The sequence below is a fragment of the Vicugna pacos genome, chromosome 15 (genome assembly GCF_048564905.1).
Source record: "Vicugna pacos chromosome 15, VicPac4, whole genome shotgun sequence".
Taxonomy (NCBI): domain Eukaryota; kingdom Metazoa; phylum Chordata; class Mammalia; order Artiodactyla; family Camelidae; genus Vicugna; species Vicugna pacos.
In genome coordinates, this window is record NC_133001.1 from 3,415,404 (window position 1) to 3,436,592 (window position 21,189).

Sequence of the window (21,189 nt, forward strand, 5' to 3'; positions counted from 1 at the left end):
TTACTGTGTCTGTACTAATCTAAAAACAAGTTAGCTTGGACATCGGATCCTCTGCCCACCTGCTTCCCACTTCTTTCTCGTTGATCTTCCTTTACCAAAATGGCCGCGCCCAGCTCGCTCCTCATTGGTGGTTCCCACCCACCCACAGCAGGTGGCAGCTCTAGCCCCGCCCACCAGCCGCCGCCTGGGGTCCTCAGCTCTTTACTATTAGAGGGAGGGGGCGGGGCGGGCGCCGGACGTGACGTTTCCGGAAGCTCCGGGTGTCGTTCGCGGGGACAGGTGGGGAAGAGTCCCAGGAGTGTGGTGGCGCCGGGGACGCTGAGGGTGGTCGGACTGTGACGGCGAGCGGCCGCCGTGAGTGTGGGGCCTGCGGCCTTCTCCTTCCCGCGCCTCCTGCCCGGCTCGCCGCGCGCGAGGCCCCTGCCGGCTCCCGTCCCCAGCCGGGCCGGCGCGGCCCCAACTACCGCACGCAAAAGACCCGAAAACCTTCGATAATTTTGCCCGGTGTTGACAACTTGGGCTTTGCGTGCCTTTGAGAAGGGGGCCTTACGCAGTTTCCCAGAGATCCCTCTCCGCTGTATACGCCGCTTTCGCTTATTGCTGCTACTTCCTTTCTCCTCCTTTCCCACCTTCTCCCCTTTTTTGCGGATGCTACCTCCCCTCTCTGGAGTGTTGCTCAGCCCTGTAGTCCCGGGCACCGCTTGCTGGCCTCGGGAGGGGGTTTGCATTCTCGACCAAAAGATCATCATCTCCCGGGAGGTACTGAGAAGCAACAAGCTTACTATGCTTCAGTTAGCTTTGATGGGCTCTGCCCTCAGTTTACTTAATAAGCAACTTAGGGAGGTTTTAGATATGCTAGCGGCTTTCTGAGTCCCTGAAAATGCTCCTGCAAGAGATGAAGTGTCGTTACATCTCTGGTAGTCCTCAGAGCTTTTGCACTCTAGTGAGGGTGTTTGAGAAGACACTTGGTGGAGGGAAGTGTGACCTAGAGATGGAATTGGCCCAGAGAAGACCATCTCTGAGGGAAGAGTTGGAATGGAAAGCAAAAACAGCGGGTAGACAATGAAACTGAAATGTGAGGATTTCTGGGCAGGTAACAATCCTGACTGAAGAAAAACATCTCTGCAGGGAACTAGTAAGGTTTTAAGACTGGAAGGACAAAACGGGGCCAGCTGACACAGGGCCTTGAATTCCAAAATCTACGATAGTTTGTGTTTTCTACAGCATGCTGGTTAGGGTGTGCTGTAATTCAGTGTAATGTAATCAAATACCCAGATTTTTAAAAAAAAATTTTTTGTGGGGGGTAGGTAGTTATTAGGTTTGTTTATTTTTTTTTTTAATGGAGGCACTGGGGATTGAACCTAGGACCTCGTGCATGCTTAGCATGCACTCTACCACTGAGCTATACCCTCCCCCCGTAAATACTCCGATTCCTTTTGGAAATGATGTAGAGTGATACCTGATTAAAAGTTGGAATCTGATTTTAACAGCAACAATATCAAGAAAGATTGTAGAATTACTGAGACTCGGGGTGGGGGGAGGGAAACTCCCAGGTTTTTTGTTGGTTTGTTTTTTGCATTTCAAGTTACCTTTGTGTCCTTTTGTTATTCAAAGAGTGCTTAGTCTTTGAAGATAAATTTCAGTAAATGTTTTCTAGCTCTGAATTCCTTGCCCTGAAATGATGTGTGGTGTTGTAGACTGACTAGAAGAGTGGTTTCTTGAGCAGAGTTAGGTTTATGAGCATTCATTCCCATGTCAGTTCCCAACTAACCTTGTGCTCAAGTGTGGGAAGATACAGAGAAACGTCAGTTACTCTCAGATTAAATTAAAATGAGGAAACTTGAAGTCATTTAACAATCATCAGGAAAGTTCATTGCGTACACTCTGTCAGCTACTGAGGTGGATGGAAGTGGGTCGCTGGAAGGACAAATAGTGGAAAAAATATAAGATACTGTCCCTCTTTTTGTGATGCCAAGGGCAGGGCCACCTAATGACAGGGAGTGGTTAACACAAAGGGTAGAGCTGAACGCCTTGTGGCTCATAGTTATACTCTTTGTACCACCTAATTATGGCACAGGGATTATGGGTTTTTGCATGTGTGCCAAGCCTTTTATGATTGTGATATGGGCTTCCTTGAGGGGCTCAGGCTTCTCAAGGGAAAGAAATCTTACTTAATATGAGCCACAACACATGGTATTCTCTTAATTTCTTCATAAGGTAGAGGTTTGTGGGATAAACACTGTACTAGGCTGCGCTGGGATGATGGGGCTTTGGTGTTGATGCCATCTGTTTTTTCTGTTTCAGAACTTCTTGGTCCTGATGTCTGACCATGGAGATGTGAGCCTCCCACCCGAAGACCGGGTGAGGGCTCTCTCCCAGATAGGTAGCGCAGTGGAGGTAAATGAAGACATTCCACCCCGACGGTACTTCCGCTCTGGAGTTGAGATTATCCGAATGGCGTCCATTTACTGTGAGGAAGGCAACATTGAACATGCCTTCATCCTCTATAACAAGTACATCACGTAAGACACTCCCAATTTCCTCTGTTTTTCCGGTGACTGATGCCTCACTCATTCTGTTCTTGTGCTCATTTATTTCTGCTCAGAATTGCTAAAACTAGAGAACTTTACAACATCATCATCATTAATCATTGTTGCTGGCAGCTCCTACACATTAGCTGTCCTTGACATTCAAAGACATGAGTATTGAAAGTGTTGTTTTCATGACTCAGTCATTTCATGAGTAAGAGACCTAGCTCTTTGGCCTATCCCACATGGCCCAGCTGTTAGGCAAGAGAGATGGTGTTTAAACTATGCATGTTTTGTGTTGATGAGTGTTTTTCCTGTCCTTTCTCTATTTAGACAGCCAATCTTAGGATTATTGTTGAGGTTTAGCAGAGCTAAAATCCCTCACCTCTGCTTATTTTGTAGCAAACTGAGTGATTCAGGAAAAAGTGTTTTCTTCTTAACCTTAATCATAATCATGCAAATCATCAAATAAGTATTGACCACCTACAGTTTGTGTAGCTCACCATAAAAACTTTTTCTTAAGTTGCTTAGCTCCTTAGGATAGGCAGCAAAAATCAAAATTTTCGGTTCAGTTAACAGGGAACAGTTCCTAAAAACCCCAGTGATAATTAAATGGTGTCAAATTCAGGAAGGGAATTAGTTAAAGGGTCTCATTTATAACTTCTAGTCATATTCTTTCATAATACCAAGACCCTAAAATAATAATAGTAACCACATTGTATTTGTATGGCTCTTAATACTTCATAGAGTATTTTATTTGAGCGTCACAGTTCCGTGTACATTAAGTAAGGCACATCGTCCTCGCATGCCACCTGTGAGGAAATTGGCTTCAGGTTTAGTGGTAGGCTTGGTTCCATTGTTTATAGAGACAAAACCCAGATTTTCTAACTCTTAATTCAGGATTCGTTCTACAACAGAGCACTTGTTTTTAATTTTTGTTTTTTTTTCTTTTTCTTTTTGGTAATGTTTCATGAATTGAAGGTGGTCTTTTGAGATCGTGGTCTTGAGCCACACTACTTTTTGGTTATTTTTTATTGTTTTTTGAATAGGTAACATGCATGTGTCATACAGAATTCAGAAGGCGCAAAAAAGTATATATATTTAAAAATAAATCTCGCTACCACTCCTGTTTCCCCTCAAACCCTCAGTTCTCCTCCCCAGAGACAGTCACTCTGATTTGTTTCTTCTCTGTTCTTCTGGAGGTGATGTATGCCTATCAGTTACATCATGTGAAGGTTTTGATCACATACTACTCTAAAGCAGGGTTTGTCAGCTTTGGTGTTATTGACATGTTGGGCTGAATAATTCTTTGTTGCAGGGAGTGTCCTGTGCACCATAGGGTGTTTAACAGCATCTCTGGTCTCTACCTGCTAGATGCCAGTAGAGCCCCTTCCCCTAAAGTTGTTACAGCCAAAAATGTCTCCAGACATCCCCTAATGCTTCCTGAGAGAGAAAATTGCCCCAGCTGAGACCAGTGCTCTAAAAAAACGTAGGTGAAGAGTGGATTTCCTAGAATTCGTGTTGTAAAAGTGACTGCTGTTGTCTTTTTTTTTTTTTTTAACATTTAGAAGTAGTGCCTGTTTCCTCCAAGATCTTACAGTCCATCCATGTCATTATGCCTTGTTATGTGTCCTCAATGTTGATAAAGTTTTATACAATTATAATTACATTTCTGCCTCTCTTTGCTGTTATGAGTTTTTCATTCCTAGGCACAGTGGGCACCGAATTAATTTTCCTGAAGAGTTTCTTTGGCTACTGTCCTTCTCTCCATGTACTCTGCTGCTGGCAGAAGTAGCTTTCTTATATATTTCCAGTAATCTCGTAACTCTCCCAGAATGAGAGGCACAATTCCTTCAGAGAATGGTAGTTGAGGAAGTTCAGTAGAATCATGGAATCATTCTACCAGGTATTTTCTGGGTCTTCTTGCCCCACGTAGAAAGTGCTTTGAGGGTGCGGACCCAAATTCATTCAGCAAATACGTATTGTGTATACCTACTAACTGCTTGACACTGTACAAATAATAAGTAAAATGGCCCTTTATTATGGTTATGGGAGAAGATAGTCACAAGTAAAGAAATAAGTACACAGTCCCCAAAACAAGGAAATAGGGAAATTAAATAGAATAAGAGCTATCTGAGAAAGTAAGATTTACACTGAAACTTGAAGGGTGCTATAGAGCTGGTCATTCCAAGAGCCTAAAGCATACCATTTAGAACAGATGCAACTATGTTTTTGGAAGCTCTTAGGTAGGAAAGACCTTAGTGTGGTCTAGGGATCGAAAGGTCATTGTGTTTGGAGTACAGCAGGTGAAGAGGGACAAGGGCTACAGAGGAAGTTGGGGAGGCAGGCGTGGCTGAATCCTGCAGGATCTTACAGACCATGGTAGGGACTTTACATTTTATCTTGAGAGCAGTAGAAAGCCACTGAGAAGTTTTAAGTGAGGTTGTGACCTAACCTTACTTATATTTTAAAAATATACATTTTGGCTGCTAGGTGGTAAATGGTGGAGGGAGTGTTAAAAGAAGGCAGGGAGATTAGTTAGGCAACTCCTAACAACAGTTCAAGAGAGAGACTGGTGGCTTGAAGGCGCATGGTGGCCTGGAAGGGAGCAGATAGAGTCCATGGAACGTCCTGGTAATTTGGGAAAGAAGATGGTATCAAGGTTGACCTCAGTTACTGCTTTGAGTAACTTAGGATGTTGGTCCATTTATTGAGATGGAGAGATGTGGTGTCCAAAAGGGGTTGGGTATTGGGGAGATTCTAGAGGGGAGGCCTGGCTTTTTGAAGTGTTAAGGTATTAAGCTTAAGGTATCTGTGAGATATCCAAGTAGAGATGAGCAGTAGGAGGTTGGATGTAGCAGTCTGAGCTCAGGAGAGGTCTGGGTTGGAGATACAAGCCCAGGAGTCCTCAACGGGTAGTTGGTTCTGAAGCCATGAGAACTGCTGAGACCTTCTAGTGCTGAGGTTCTTAATCTGGAGTCCGGGAACCCCACAGGGATTCATTCACTGGTAGAATTCAGGGTCCAAGAACTTGATTGGGAAAAACTTTTCTTGTTTTTACTAATCTCTAACTGAAATTTAGCATTTCCTTCAATTTTGAATGTAAGCCTCAAACCACAGTAGTATTAATATTTATAATTTTGTCACCAATAGAAATCAGGGTATTTTCATATTACATTATAATTGTTGCTGTATCTCAAAATAGCATTTATTCTTATCACCACTTGAGAATTACAGTACACAATTATTTTTTTAACATTTTTTATTGATTTATAATCACTTTACAGTGTTGTGTCAAATTCCAGTGTTCAGCACAATTTTTCAGTCATTCATGGACATATACACACTCATTGTCACATTTTTTTCTCTGTGAGTTTTCATAACATTTTGTGTATATTTCCCTGTGCTATACAGTGTAATCTTGTTTATCTGTTCTACAATTTTGAAATCCCAGTCTATTGCTTCCCACCCTCCACCCCCCTGGCAACCACAAGTCTGTATTCTCTGTCTATGAGTCTATTTCTGTCCTGTATTTACGCTTTGTTTTTGTTTGTTTGTTTGTTTGTTTTTGTTTTTGTTTTTTAGATTCCACATATGAGCGATCTCATATGGTATTTTTCTTCCTCTTTCTGGCTTACTTCACCTAGAATGACATTCTCCAGGAGCATCCATGTTGCTGCAAATGGCATTATGTTGTCGGTTTTTATGGCTGAGTAGTATTCCATTGTATATACAGTACACAATTGTTAAACCTACAACTAGATCCTGTTTTTTAATGTGTTTATAATACATAAATAAGCACATATTATAATTTTTAATATTTTGAAAACTATTACAGTAGATTTGGGTTTTTTTGTACGCCTTCATATTTTGTATCTTTAAAAAATTATTCTGAGAAGGATCCAGAGGCTTCATCAGATGTCAGAAGGATCCAGGACAATAAGATCAAGAAACCTTGCTAATGAGACTGTAGCATGAGAAGAAAGGGAGCGTAGGATGGAGCCCCAGGGTTGCTTAGTGGAGGGAGGGGCCAGTAGAGGGGACTTTGAAGGGAGATTCGGGAGGCAGGAGGAGGTCCAGGAGAGAATGATGTCATGGGAACCAAAAGAGGTCAGTATTTTCAGGACAGTGGCCAACTGTGTCAGCTGGGTGAGGATTTGGTTTGATGTCATGATGTGATTGGTAATCTTGGTAAGCAATTTCACTGGAAGATTAAAGAGACACTAAATTGGAGTGGATTGAAATGTGAACAGACAATAAGAAAATAGAGACCCTGAGTATAGTCCAGAGATTGGCAAACTTTTTCTGTAAAAGGGCCAGATAGTAAATATTTTTGGCTTTGCAGGCAGTTTAATCTCTGTTGCAACCTCCACTCTGTAGTGTGAAAGCAAGACATAGATAATACATGAGTGAATGGGTGTGGCTATGTTCCTGTAAAACTTTATTTACAAAAACAGATGGCAAGCTGGATTTGACCTACTAGCCATAGTGTGCCAAGCCCTGACAGAGAAAACTCTTTGGAGAAGTTTGAATAGGAAGTAAAGTGGAAACCTGAGAAAGTAATTGAAGGCGGGCAGGGAGTACATGATTGTGTGTGTATGTGTATTTTAAGGTGGGAGATTCTAGAGCATATTTTTTTTTTTCTGCTGATAGAAGGGATACTGTGGAGATGGAGAGGCTGATGGTACAGAAAAGAGAGCGATCAGTGTAGAAGTAAACCCCTAAATAGGCAAGAGGGTAGTAGGATTAAGACTACACAGAAACTTAAGGCACTGATATTTTTCGGTAATATGGTATTTCTTTGAGTGATCTGCATATCAGTGTTAACAAGACCTGTGCAGGGAGTCTGTCCCTGTGTGAGCTGCTCTGCCCACAGGACCATTAAACGTGATGAGCCTGGCACAGAGGAGAGTCGAGTGAGAGGAGGGCAGAAGGTAGCAGCACATTCACTTAATTCGTCAGATCTGGGGTTTACTTTGGGACTTTGTTGGATTGGCTTGCCCTGAATCAATAAATGTAGCTACCTTCATTTTTCTCGCAGATATCTTCAAGACCCTAATTTTGATTCTGTGAACTGACAAGGCCTGGGAGGTACAAAAAAAGTTCTAGCTCAGTATTCTTGGTCTGTTTTTCTACCACATTTTCCTTGGTTTATTGCCGTCAGTAAGAACAGCTCACTTTGGCAATTATTATGACTAAGGAGAGAGGAAGGAGAGGGGTAGGCCTCTGCCTCACCACTCCTCTGCCTCCCCCCATGACTGAGTCACTGTGCTAGACCTTTTGTGGGTACTTTAATTCAGGAGCTTAAAAGGCATGTTTGTTCTTTTCCCTCAAGTAGTGAGGTGTCCTAATGATCTCAAGCACATTTCCCCCCGCAGAGACTTTCCCTGCTCTAGGAATGCTTTGCCTTTTGCAGACCCCACCAGAGAAGAAAGAGCCTCAGCATATTAAATCAGTACATATTTTCATGGTGAGCACAGACAATAATCCAGGCAGTGGATTCTTTCACAGCTTTTTATGGTCATTGACTAGGCCACAGAGAGGAGAGTTACAGAGGACTTAGGCAACTCCGGTCTGCTGTGAGCCTCCCGCAATACAAACCTGCTTTCTGGAAGTGGTCTGTCACCTGCATAGAAAATGCTGACCCCCAGGTTGGGGGTTATGGACCGCAGAGGGTTTTCATCTGTGATCACGCTTACTCGGCTAACTAACTTTTAAGATTGGAAGAAATTAGAGCCCTTAATACATCCATGTTACAGAATTTCTGCTTGACTTTTTGAAGTAGTTGTTTTTATGTAAAATTAATGTCTGTTCCTGATTAAAAATGTTTTTCAAACCATACAGCAAGGAAAATATTAAAGTGAAAAAAATTCCCATTCACCAGAGGTAATCACCGTTACGTTTCCTCTGTGTTTGTGTGTTTATTAAGAACGTGTTTATGCCTGTGCAAGCACGTGAGCCCATGTGTTTATCTTTTTTTCTTAAAGCATGATTGAGATCGTATAATACATTCTTTTCTGTGACTTGCTTTCTTAACAGTTGTATCTTCTGAAATCAGGACATGCTGATCCATCTCATTTTGCCTTAGGGCTCTTTCCTCTGCCGGGAACAGTCTTATTCCAGACTTCTTCATGGCTCACTCTTCCAGTCCTTACTTAAATGCCACCTTTTCAGTGATGCCTTTCTTAGCTGCCCTATCTAAAATGTCAGTTCCTCCGCTGTCCCTTCCTGTCTCCTTCTCTATTAATGACTTTTTCCTAGCATTGGTTATCTGTATACTTTTTCTTCTGTTTATTGTCTGTTCCTCCACTGTAATGTACACTCTGATGGGAATGAACCTGTGACTGAGTCATTCACTGCCAAATCCCCACAGTAATGTCTGGCCACGTAGTAGATGCTCAATAAATATTTGTTGAATGAATGAGTGAGTGATTATGTTGTTTTTCACATTTGGGTACACCATAATTTATTAAATAATCCCCTGCTGATAGACATTTAGGTTTTCAGTTTTCCCTACTTTTGCAAACAATTCGGTATTGAATAGTCATACATATATTTTGTGTTATTGTGTAGGCTATACTCACAGAGGTAGCATTGTGAGTTTAAAGGGTGTAGACATTTAAAATTTTAAATGCTCATCTCCCACTCCCCTGCCTCCCCTAAGAAGAAAGGTGTTATCAAATTATAGTCCTGCTAAGAGTGTGTAAGGACACCTATTTCTCTCTGCCCTTGCCTACACTGGTTGTAATCAACTTTTAGGTCTTTGCCAATCTGATAGATGAAAATGGTATCTCATCCTGTTTTGAATTTCCTTCATTTATAAGTAAAGTTGAGTACCGTTTTAAATAGTTACTTACCTTTTGTATTTACTTTTCTGTGTATCTCCCTTTTTCTGTTGTTCTGTTGAGTTGTTTTGCTTGTGTTTTTGCCAACGCACCTTTGTTTGCTTTGGTATATTTCCTCTCTCTAGGCTGCAACCAGATATAACCCAGAGAACAGTATACATCTGGGCCACAGCTAGTCTCTGCTTAGAAAATTTCTGACCCTGCTGTTAACATCTTCACCTTTTCTTCCTGCTTACATTTTTGTTTATTGGTAAAAACAATCACATAAACATATAGTAGATATTGGCTATGTGGTAGGCACTGTGCTCAGCACTTTATTTATTTGTTTTTTAAAATTTTTAGTGTCTTAGCAACCCTTTCAGGTAGTCTTAGTTTGTCTCCATATTTATAATTTTTATATATATATAGAGAGAGAGAGAGAGAGAAACTGAAGGATGGTGCCAGAGGTCACACAGCTAGTAAGTGGTTAAAGTCAGAATTTGAACCTAAACACAGTGGCTCCACAGCTTGCTGTCCTAACACGAAGCCCTTTTGCCTCCAGTACAGGCAATGGGTTATGTTGCCCATTCTGTTTTCAGGAGACCCTTCTGCCCATATGTCCCCATTCAGAAAATTGACTGCAGTTACTGAAATAAGAGAAAGGTATTCATGTTCAGGTCTGGGAGTTTTATCTTTGCTTGTAAACTAGTTTTCATTACATGGTTCAAAATCAGAATAACAGAAAAAAGGTATATTTGGTGAAAAGTTTCACTTTTCAGTCTTGTATTATCTGCTCTATTTCCCCTGCCCTCTACTTTTATTAGTTTCTGTATATACTTCCTGCATTACTTTATATATTTATAAGCAAAATAAGTAAATACGTATACAAACATACAGGCATACTTCATTTTATTGCACTTTGCAGGTGCTGCATTTTTTACAAATTGATGATTTGTGGCAACCTTGCATTGTCAGATGATGGTTAGCATTTTTCAGCAATAAAGTATTTTAATTAAAGTATGCTCTTTTTTAGACATACTGCTGTTGCACACTAAATAGACTACAGTATAGTGTAAGCATACTTTTATAAGCACTGGGAAACCAAAAAATTTCTGTGACTCACTTTATAGCAACATTTGCTTTATTGCAGTGGTCTGCAACCAAACCTGCAATATCTCCAAGATACGCCTCTGTGTAATTTTCCCCTTTCTTACACATAAGTTATATATTATTATACTTTTTTACACTTTGTTTTTTCACTCAGCTCATCCAAGTTTTTTAGGACAGTTTTGTTCATCAGCTGTGTATTCAGTGCCTCTTCATACAAGGCACTGTGCTGGCTTTAGAGGAATAAACAAAGAAGCATGAGACACAGAAATCTCTGGCCCTCGGGAACTTTAGAGTTCTTCAGGCTGAGAGCGTAAGTGAAAATAAAGCATGGTGTTTAAATGGCATGGCAGTATTAGTTGAGAACACTCAGCCTGTTGAAGGTAGTGAACACGTACCTTGGTCTTCACAGTCCCTGAATTACAGATCTCTTGAACACAAGACCTTTGTCTTATTTATCTTAATATCCTCTTCAGGTCTTTATGGTTGAAAATGAATCTGTGTTTGTTTCAAGTATGGACTTCAGGGAAACTTTTATACATTTTTCATGAACCCAAAGAAAGATTTTTTTAGAATTAGCTTGGAATTCATCCCTGCCCAAGAGGCCTTGTCAAATTGGATTGAAATGAAATTTTCACGTGACTAATACAGAACTGAAGGAGGACAGCGTATCTGTTGAGGGATCTGCTTTGGTGGGGATCTTCTTCTTTCCCTTTACTGAGGTTTCCCCCTTCATTTACTCCTACCCATGGGCAGAAAGTAGGAGAGTCACTTAATCCCAACTATATTATAGTATTTCATGGCTGTGGCCAAGCTACCCTTAATTTATTTGTTTTGGGTCTCAGTTTGTGTTTGTTACAACTTAATTCAATTAAAAGACATTTTTGTTCAGAACCCCTCCAACAGTTCTGGACATCCCAGGAGCCATGAGGAGGCAGTATGATCTAGTGGCTGGGAGTAGACACTGGAGCTGGCCTGCTGGCATTGAAATTCTGAACTCGCCACTTTTGACTATGACAAGTTACTGAATCTCTGCTTGTTTTCACTGTCCCCAAATAGACATCATAAATGTTAGAGGTCTATGAATTGATTCAGTTTATTTTTCCCACTGAGCTTTCCAGCCAAGGACAAGAACTGAAAGAGAAAATCTAGCGCCGTGTTTCTCTCAGCATTTTTCCTCAGAGATGATGATGCAATCACACGTGTAACACGCACATGTTACACACATACAGCACATGTACTATCTAAGCATCTCAGTGCTTAGTCTGATGCAGGGAGTATTCTTCTTGGAAATAATATGAGTTCTAAAGAAAAAAGCCAACATTAAAAGTCACACAGAGCTAAGACTAGTAAAAGAACACGGTTTTTCTCTTAGCCTCCTGCCCTTGGCTGCCAAACCGTTCTCTGAAGAATGATTTGTGACAGAAACCTTTTCCTTTGGAAGCCTGTCACTGTCCCAACAAGAAAAGAATCTTCTTCAGAGGTCTATTTTTGGGCACAGGATAGGCTTTTCCCCCCATCTTTTCTGTAGTAGGAGTCTAGTGTTTGCTGCGGCACACCTGATTTGGGAGAAGAGGACAACACTCTGCTGGTCCTTACAGGGCTGGAGATGGGTGGGGAACGTGGGCTGTCAGGGTGTGCCTGTTAGCCATGCATGTCTGCAGACCCATCACGTAGTCGCAGTGGGATCAGCGAGCTGCATTGTTTCGGAGTCTTTTGGACATTTGGACATTTTCTTTGCATCACAGTCATTCTGATCTGTTCCCTTAGGCTCTTTATTGAGAAACTACCAAAGCATCGAGATTACAAATCGGCTGTCATCCCTGAAAAGAAAGACACAGTAAAGGTGAGTCTTCACACTCACTGATGGCCATCTAAAAGCTTCACGGCGGCACAGACTAACTGCTAGGTACAAGTAGCAGCCGTGTCTGCATCTGAGCATCAACACCTGCAAATAGGACATAAGGCCATTTCATTAGATCAGTCATGAAGTATCAGGTATGGTATAGGGGGTATTTTAAATTAACTTAAATTTAAATTTAAATTATTTAAATGTTTTTAGGAACATTGTTGCCATTGTCAAGTTGACTTAAGTCTTTTTACTTCTCTACTTAATTAGCTGGGAATTATTCTAACCCTCAGTTTTTGATTTCGTGTCTCAGAAATTAAAGGAGATTGCATTTCCCAAAGCAGAAGAGCTGAAGGCAGAACTGTTAAAACGATATACCAAAGAATATGCAGAATATAATGAAGAAAAAGTGAGTATGTAACAGCAAAAAAAAAAGGAAATTATTTTGGTTTCTTAGGCTGTGTGCCCTAGGATTCTGATATGACATTTCAGTAGATCCTTTGATTTTAATGTAATGTTTTATTTTTTTTGGACAAAGGCCAGAAACTCAAGAAAGGTGTTTAAGCTGAGGATTTTGGTACAGATTTAGCCTGCTTGTCCAAGAAGATGACTTGAGGGACAGAAAATCTATTGCTTGTCTGCTGTGTCTAGAGTGAGAACCTAAGAACAAAGAAAACTGTCACTAAAACAGAGGGGTTTTAGCTCAGCGAATTTGGGGAGATTTGATTCACATTTGGTTATATTTGAAACAGGTTATACCTGTTTATTATAATTGGGGTGTTTTTCCAAGCTATTTTCAAGTGATTCTTGTTTGTAAGACTCAGTTAAAGCACATGGAAAAACTCCCAAGGCAGTGTCAGTGGCCTGTGGCAGATGAGAATACACACTGCAGGCACTCCCACGGTATTCCGTGGCACTGTGTTAGCTCTCTTCTGGACTCTGATGCTGAACCCTGGCAGGGAGGTACACAGCAGTGTGTTTCTAAGGTACCGAATGAGTGAAAACCTTCATGAAGCAGATTGTTGCTTGATATTTCTTGTTAAAATGCTACTCTATATTGTACTGACCACCAGAAAAATTTCAGAGGCTTCATTTTGGGTTAAAATTGAATAGAGACTCCCACCAGAGCAGGTGTAAGCTGGGATTTGGTTCTATTTCACAGCCTTACTTGGGAAACAATGTATACAAGGCGGCGCACTTAGAGAATGAAATTGTGTGGCACAGATTATGAGGTGCAGACAGTAAGTTGCATTGGGATTTTGGTAGAGAAGAAAATGCATTAGTTAGAGTCATTGGAAAGTGTCTTGAGAGGATAGGGACTTTAACTGTTCTTGAAGAATAGGTTTACAGGGACTCTCAGAAAGGCAGGAGTGGGTGTAGAGGTACTGAGGGAAGCATGAATTGTGTGTCAGGAAATCAGGCTACAGCAGAAGCGCATTTGGGGAAATCTCCCTGCTGGAAAGCCTCGTCCTCCTAAGGTGTGAAATCCCCTGAGTGTAAAGTGTTAGCCTAACTCCTGTTCTTTCTTCGTAGAAGAGGGAAGCGGAAGAATTCGCCCGGAACGTAGCCATCCAGCAAGAGCTGGAGAAGGAAAAACAGAGGGTTGCACAGCAGAAGCAGCAACAGTTGGAGCAGGAACAATTCCATGCCTTTGAGGAGATGATCCGGAACCAGGAGCTCGAGAAAGAACGACTGAAAATTGTACAGGAGTTTGAGAAGGTGGACCCTGGCCTGGGTGGCCCACTGATACCTGACTTGGAGAAGCCCCCCCTCGATGTCCTCCCCATGGCGCCTGTCATATCCACGCAGCCTTCGGACTGTAATACAACTGTACGGCCTGCCAAGCCACCTGTAGTGGACAGGTCCTTGAAACCCGGAGCGCTGAGCAACTCAGCAGGTAGTGAGTCCATTTGTTCACGTCCTCTTCCATCTCAGCTTCAGCCAAGCAGAGTGTCATTCTCGGGGATTCAGCCTAAAATTACCTCCATGACCCATTTATTAGGCTCTGGTCACAGAAATCCATCGATCAGTATTACCATGCTGTGTTCTATCACAGCTGTATTATATAGTGGCCTTAGCTTAAGCCATATAACTTACCTGAGCCAGGTCGATTTTCCGAAGAGCTAATAATATCCTTGAAAGTCAGACCTTCAGCTCTTAAGAGTTCTACAGAGATTTGAAATGTCCAGTGAACTAGAGACCACTGTTGACCTTCTGTAAAGGAAATTTGACATTTATAGTACTACTTTGTAATTCAACAACTGCCTTTTAAAAGATAAAAGAGAGCTACTGACTTGTGCTTGCCCTGCAAACATTCCTAATCCTTAAGGAGCTTACGCAAGGTAAATATTGTATGTAGTCAGGGATAATTCAGTCTAGCCATAAAAACTGTTGAGTCTTTCCTCCTCTCACCAGTGAACAGCTATCTGAGAAAAATGTTGAGTATGCCTTGGTTATTAGAATAAATCTTTTTGTTAGGAATTGTCTTTCAAGTAGTCATTTAAGGAATTCAGCTTTACAAAAGATCCACCTGAAAGGACAGTGTAAGAGTGGGCGAGGGGTGCTGGACTCTGAAGCCTGGCCTTCAGGTTCTCCCCATGTACTCGGCAGGATTGTCTCTCACTGTTATTCCTGAACAGCTCAGAAGCTTCTTTTAAGTGGTAGTTTACCCTTGTCTTAACTTGAATGATTAAAGCCTCTTTTCTGTTCTTGAAATAGCGTACTCCCAATGGTTGTGGCCAGAGGTTGGAGAGACTTTGCAGCCCCCCCTTTTTTTTTGCCATTTACTTCTTACAGTTGGGGGGACCCCAGTGATCTGGCATTGCTCGGAGGTCTGCTTGGGGAGGCTCTGCCCCAGGGCTCAGACTTTCCTTCTTTCTCCATCACAGCCCCCACAATCAATGGACTGCGCCACGTGGTGGTACCTGGGAAGCTCTGCCCCCAGTTTCTCCAGCTGGCCAGTGCCAACACTGCCCGGGGAGTAGAGACCTGTGGAATTCTCTGTGGAAAACTGGTAAAAAAAAAAAAAAAGCTTTCCTGAGCTGACACTGTTTCTTCCCTCTCGGCCTGTGACGCTCAGAGAAGATATCCAGGATCCGTTACCCTTTGTGCCTATCCCTCTGCCAAAGGCGCCATGGACAGCATAGTGCAATGTCACCTTGAATTTGCTTACCCTGTATTTGATTGATTTTTCAGAGTCCCTTGAATTGGAATGATGATTTTAATATTAGTATTAGGAAATGCCTAATTCTAAACTTGGTAGGAAGATCCTGTCTATCAGTTTTTGAGCATCGGCTTTATGATAGGACCTGGGAACGTGAACTATGTAAGGCACATAGCCTGTATACACAGAAAGTACCCGAGCACTTAGGAGGGATGGGAGATGCACACCAAGAGCTAAGCAGCATGCTGACTTACTAAAAACAAAACAAAACCAAACACTGCAAATTATGAGGAAGGAAGGATCATTACATGGAGTTGCTTAAAGAACCCATTTAAACTGCTGAATAAATTAGTGAATAAAGTGGAATAGACTCAAACTGAACCTTAAAGGTTGGGAAGGGCTTAGAGAAACAGTAAAACACAGTACTTTAGACATAACAAAGGAAGAGAAATGGTGCTGTACCCAGAGCTTCTCAAGAACCACGAGTAGACCTGTTTGGCTGCAGCAGGAAATTCCCACAGGGCTGTGAGCATCTGTGGCTTTGCCGAGTGCCCCAGGCAGTGCGCGTGGGCAGCCAGGGGTGTGAACCGCTAACTTGAAGGACTCACCTCCCAAGAAGACGCACCCCGGGGGAAGGGCTTTCCCTTGTATAGATGCTGACGGATGGGGGCTGCCTAAACACCAGGGGACTGTGACGAGCTGTTTTCTCATTTGACAGATGAGGAATGAGTTTACCATTACCCACGTTCTCATCCCCAAGCAAAGTGCTGGGTCCGATTACTGCAACACGGAGAACGAAGAGGAGCTTTTCCTCATACAGGATCAGCAGGGTCTCATCACACTGGGCTGGATTCATGTAAGCAACTCCGGGCTCTCCGAGGGGTCGTCTCCTCTTCTCGCATGATGTTATAAACACACTGCTTGCTTTTCTCTTGGAGCAAAGTGAGTTGTAGCTAGATTATTTAGCTGACTGTTTTTCCCTCTGCTGGATGCAGACTTGACTTCTCTAGCATACTTAACTGCTTGCACTCCAGTATTGATTTCTGGAAACTACTTAGGGCTTTTTAATTTTTAAAAAAAGGTAATAAAAGTGAACTTGTTTCCCTAAAGTCCCAGTTTCCCTGTGAACGTGAATGAGGATAGGATGCTAGCCTAGAACATATGTGGACATTGACTGTAGAGGTTATGCCTTACTATATATGAATGCTGTTCCTCAAAGGCATATAAATAAAAACATTTTAAATGAGCCAAGGAAGTTAATTCAGATGTTTACATTGGTCTTTCTTAAAGCAGCATATACCTTTATATAAATCAGAAGGGCCACCAATATAGGTGATTTTCAAGTGTCTGTATATCGTATACAGTCTTCTGGTAATATTCAGGTAAACCATAATTCCATCTCTAAAGATTACTTCTTTTTTAAAAAAATTTTTTTGGCGGGGGTTAGGTAATTAGATTTGTTTATTTATTTTCAGAGGAGGTACTGGGGATTGAACCCAGGACCTCATGTATGCTAGGCAAGTGCTCTACCACTTGAGCTATACTCTCCCCAACTCTAGAGATTACTTCTTAATTTTTCTTTCTGTTCCTTTTCAACCCCTCATTCTCATAGACCAAGCTGTTTTTCATGTTGTGTGACAGGGTTGCATTCAAACAAGTCAGCTCATTTCTGGATTTGAGAAGATTGCACGTACTTGTCTGTTAGAATTTGGGAAATACTGACCCGTGAGGCTGTCCCGTGCCCCTGTGTCCTTTCACAGATATTTGCCTTCTGTTGTGTGTCCTCCATTATAGTACATGGGGGTAGAAAACTTGTATTTATCTGCCAGGGGATACAAACTTGAGTAAGATATGATGTTAGTCTCACAAGGAAGATTGACAAATAGACAAGTCATAGCTCTTCATGTGAGGCAAGTGCCTCAAGAGGTGCGAACAGCACTGTGGAATTCAGAGGAGGGAGAGATGACACCTGGGGTGATTTACTAGAATTCTGACAAGATGGGCCAGGGGGAAGTTCCGTATGGGGGGGACAGCATTGGACTAGGCAGACTGCGTTCGTGGAGCATCGAGTGGTCCAGCTTGCTGGGGTTTGTGGTTCCTATCAGGAAACAGTAGAGGATAAGCTTTAACATGATACATTAGGAACAGTGTTCTGGAGGGTTTGGGGGGGACAGACAGCATAGTTCTGCTTTTTAGTGCATAGGTTGAGACAGGGAGATCATTTAAGAGATTAGTGTGGTAATAACATCTCATAATGATGAGAGCTAGGGTGATGGCAGCATATTTGGAAAGGAAGAGATAAATGTAGGATATAAGAGCATGTGGGGAGTGAGTAAGAGAGGATGATGATTAAAGGCGATGACTTAGAGATTTCAGGCAGTGATCATCTCACAAGCAGAAACAGAGGCTTCAGTAGGAGAACTTACTTGAAAGTGGGGCAAATGGTGTTTTCAGTTCTGAGTCTGTTGAATTTAAGATACTGGTCAGACAGTGGGGGTATCTATCAGGCAGTTGAAACTTGGGAACAAGGTCAAGGTGGGAAAGGGAACTGGGAAACCTCTGTGTAGAGCTGACCTTAGAAGCCTAGGAACTGGAGGAGAGCAGAGAACAAGAAGAGATTCCCTGACAGCTTGAAGGACAGGCCACCTAGCGGAGCACAGGGAATAGTCAGTCATGAAGCAGAGAGATGTAAGAGAAGCGTGAGGCTAACATTAAGGTACCGAAGCCAGAGGAGGAGGAACATTTTAAGAAGAAACTTCAGGATGTTAAACTATGTCCCACGCTGCGGAGAGCTCCAGAATGATGAAGGCTTGAATGAGCCTGTTGGATTTGATGAGATAATTGATGAACTCAGTTTAGTGGGGTTTTTAGGCAGTGGTGGGAGTAGATTATAAGGGTTTAAGAAGTAATAGAAGTAATGGAGATTGAGGTTGTCGTGATAGTGAAGTATACACTAATTTTTTGAAGAGTGTAGCCCTAGAGGAAAGGAAAGAGACGGGATGGTGGCTTAAGGAATAGCCAGGTTGAGAGACAGTTTGCCTGATTTATGGTTTAGTGTGAAAATACGTGTTCTGTTTTGATTTTTTTTCAAAACCTTTATCTTTGACATAGAACACATATAAGAAAGTACATAAACTAAAGATAAACTTTAATGAATTTAGATGGTGATTTCCCTCAAATTTCAATATCTTAGTCCTTTTGCCAAATAAGACAGTGTCCTTTGTGGATTTAACTCCCCACTGAAATCCCAGTCACCGTCTTTCTCTCATATCTTTGGCTTTTTTTGCCTTTTGAGCCCCAGACTCATGCTTGACCTTTTAACATGTATGTCCAGAAGAAGAATCATTCAGCGGACTGTGGCTTGTGCAGCCCGTGACGCCTACCACGTTGAAGTGCTGGGCAGCATGTGCTTTCTGTTCCAGTAGGACATTGTGTAGAGAGAGCTTGTGAGGAGCCAGATAAGTCCTGGTGGTCAGTTAGAAACTGAGTCTCTTCACAGACTCACGTTAAGCTATACTTGTTTGCAATGCTGGGAAGGAAGTTCATTACTTACTAGGAACTTCAGATCTATTCCTCAGGGCTGCTAATGGCTTTGTATTTAAGGAGATTATGGTAAGTTACTGAGAATTATTTGGCTCTGCTTTCCTTCGTGGACCAGGCTTGGCTGTGTATTCTCACTAAAGGGGTCCCTGGCTTTTTTTCTCTTCCCAGACTCATCCCACACAGACTGCCTTCCTCTCCAGTGTTGACCTGCACACTCACTGCTCCTACCAGATGATGCTGCCGGAGTCGATAGCCATCGTTTGTTCCCCCAAGTTCCAGGAGTAAGTACACAGGATGCGTTTCAGGGTTTCACAAGGAGATAGTAGGGGAAAAGCTTCAGGAAAAGGTCTCCATTCTTAAGACCTTGTTCTCCATAAAATATATAGATTGTGGTATTGTTTGGCTTTTTCCAAAGGCTTCCTCTTAAGCTCTCTATTCCTAATAAGCCTGGTCTACTGGTTTACAAAGTGTCACAGCAATGACCGAGGTGCTTTTCTAAGAAAGGGACACACGAAATTTGAAGTGTTTGACTTGAAGCAGTAGGAATTTCAAGAGATTGATTTCAGATTAGAGAATTCCAAAATCCATAAACTACGTCCAAAAGTTAACTTCTTTTTTATTCTAAATCCTGGTTTTTAACTATGAATTCTCCCAGCAAAACTAGCGTGGTGGAAGCGATGAGCTCTCTAACTCTGATGCATTCCCCAGAGAAGAGGCCTGTGAGCTGGCGCACTTGTGAAGCTGTCTCACAATGAGCTGTGCCCTGCTCTGTGTGTGTGTGGTTGAGGGGACGCCTTTGCTTGATTCTGGACCTGCCTTTTCTTGTTTCAGAACTGGATTCTTTAGACTAACTGACCACGGACTAGAAGAGATTTCTTCCTGTCGCCAGAAGGGCTTTCATCCACACAGCAAGGAGCCGCCCCTCTTCTGTGTAGGTATCCACGTAGAAGAAATCGGAGCTGTGCTGCAAGCAGGGAGGGCAGTCAGAGCTGACGAGGCGTGTTGCCCTTTCTGACCCTCGTAGAAGATCAGCCTTGTCACTTGCTTTTCCACATCTCCCTAGTAGACGTTCGGGGGGAGCAGTGTGGGACAGGGAGGGGTTTGCATCTTAGCTCTGCTTATTAAGGACTGTGTGTCTCTGATCCAGTTACTTAACCTTCCTGGACCACAGCTTTCTCATCTGTAAATGGAGATGATATAATAATAATACCCACTTCATAGGGTTATTGACAGGGTTAAATGAAGGAATCACAGAAAGTACCACGTGCAGTGGCTTGCTTATTAAATGTTGGGTTTTCGTCTTTATCTACATCAGTTGCTAAGTCTGCACTTCAGTAAGAGATTGAATTCAAAGGAAAAAAGCTGTTTAAGATAGGTAAAGTATATTTGCTTTTGGAATTTTGCTTAGATAACAGGGATTTTTATGACTTTCTTAGGAAGTTTTTTTTCCCCAAGTGGTACTCTGTGAATTAAAGTTTCAACTGTGGTAAGATTAAGCACATTTCACTTTCCCCCTCGAATCTAATGTGATAGTATTGCTTCACTCCATGCAGGTCATGGAATATTATTATTTCTTTTGGATTCACTGAAAAGTCACCAGTATGGAAAAGGGACTTAGAACCTTGTCACATAGAAGGAACTGGGTTGTTTAGGAGAGAACCCCAGAGGGGATCTGAGAATCTGTAAGTGTTGGAAGAATTGTTTTATGAAAAGCTATCAACGGTGTTTCATGTGACTCTCAGAACTAAAACTTCAGACCTTGTGGAATGACAGTTTTCAGCTGAGAGTGAGAAAGAACTTTTTGACAGATCTGGTCACGAATAGGTTAGTCTGCCTTGGAATGTAGTAAGTGTGTAGGTACCAAGATGTTGAAACGGGCTGCACAACCCCCCGCACAGCCCAGGCTTTCAGTCGTGGAGACCCCGTGTGCCAGTCAGAAGGGAGCACTCCCCGCGTGACAGTGGATGTGCTTTACTGTCTGGCTGACATAGTTACCCAAAAGCCGCAATGAGTTCAGCAGTTCTCTTAAGTATGTATTTTATGAATGACTCCAGAATATACATTCAGTGGAGAAACAAATGAAGGTGCTTGGGCCTACATTGATTCAGTCTGCAGGTCTGGATTGGTAGAAGTAATAAGTCCCAGACCCTTTACCGTAACTGCCATTTGAGTAGC

At 42.2% G+C, this 21,189-nt stretch overlaps 1 protein-coding gene across 2 annotated transcripts in view; it reads left to right on the top strand.

The window, feature by feature from the left end:
- The first annotated feature begins 246 nt into the window (after positions 1–246).
- LOC140685444 (STAM-binding protein-like) overlaps positions 247–21,189 on the top strand; it is a 32,095-nt gene continuing 11,152 nt past the window's right edge. The window contains exons 1-9 of one of the 2 annotated variants that reach the window (XM_072937472.1): positions 247–279; positions 2,305–2,522; positions 12,230–12,305; positions 12,622–12,717; positions 13,842–14,205; positions 15,197–15,321; positions 16,190–16,327; positions 19,183–19,295; positions 19,846–19,945. In XM_072937472.1, the coding sequence (XP_072793573.1) occupies positions 2,320–2,522; positions 12,230–12,305; positions 12,622–12,717; positions 13,842–14,205; positions 15,197–15,321; positions 16,190–16,327; positions 19,183–19,295; positions 19,846–19,945 (1,215 nt within the window). In that variant the 5' untranslated portion in view covers positions 247–279; positions 2,305–2,319. Of the gene's footprint in view, positions 355–2,304; positions 2,523–12,229; positions 12,306–12,621; positions 12,718–13,841; positions 14,206–15,196; positions 15,322–16,189; positions 16,328–19,182; positions 19,296–19,845; positions 19,946–21,189 lie in introns of both variants that reach the window. The other variant, XR_012058874.1, reaches the window with a different exon arrangement.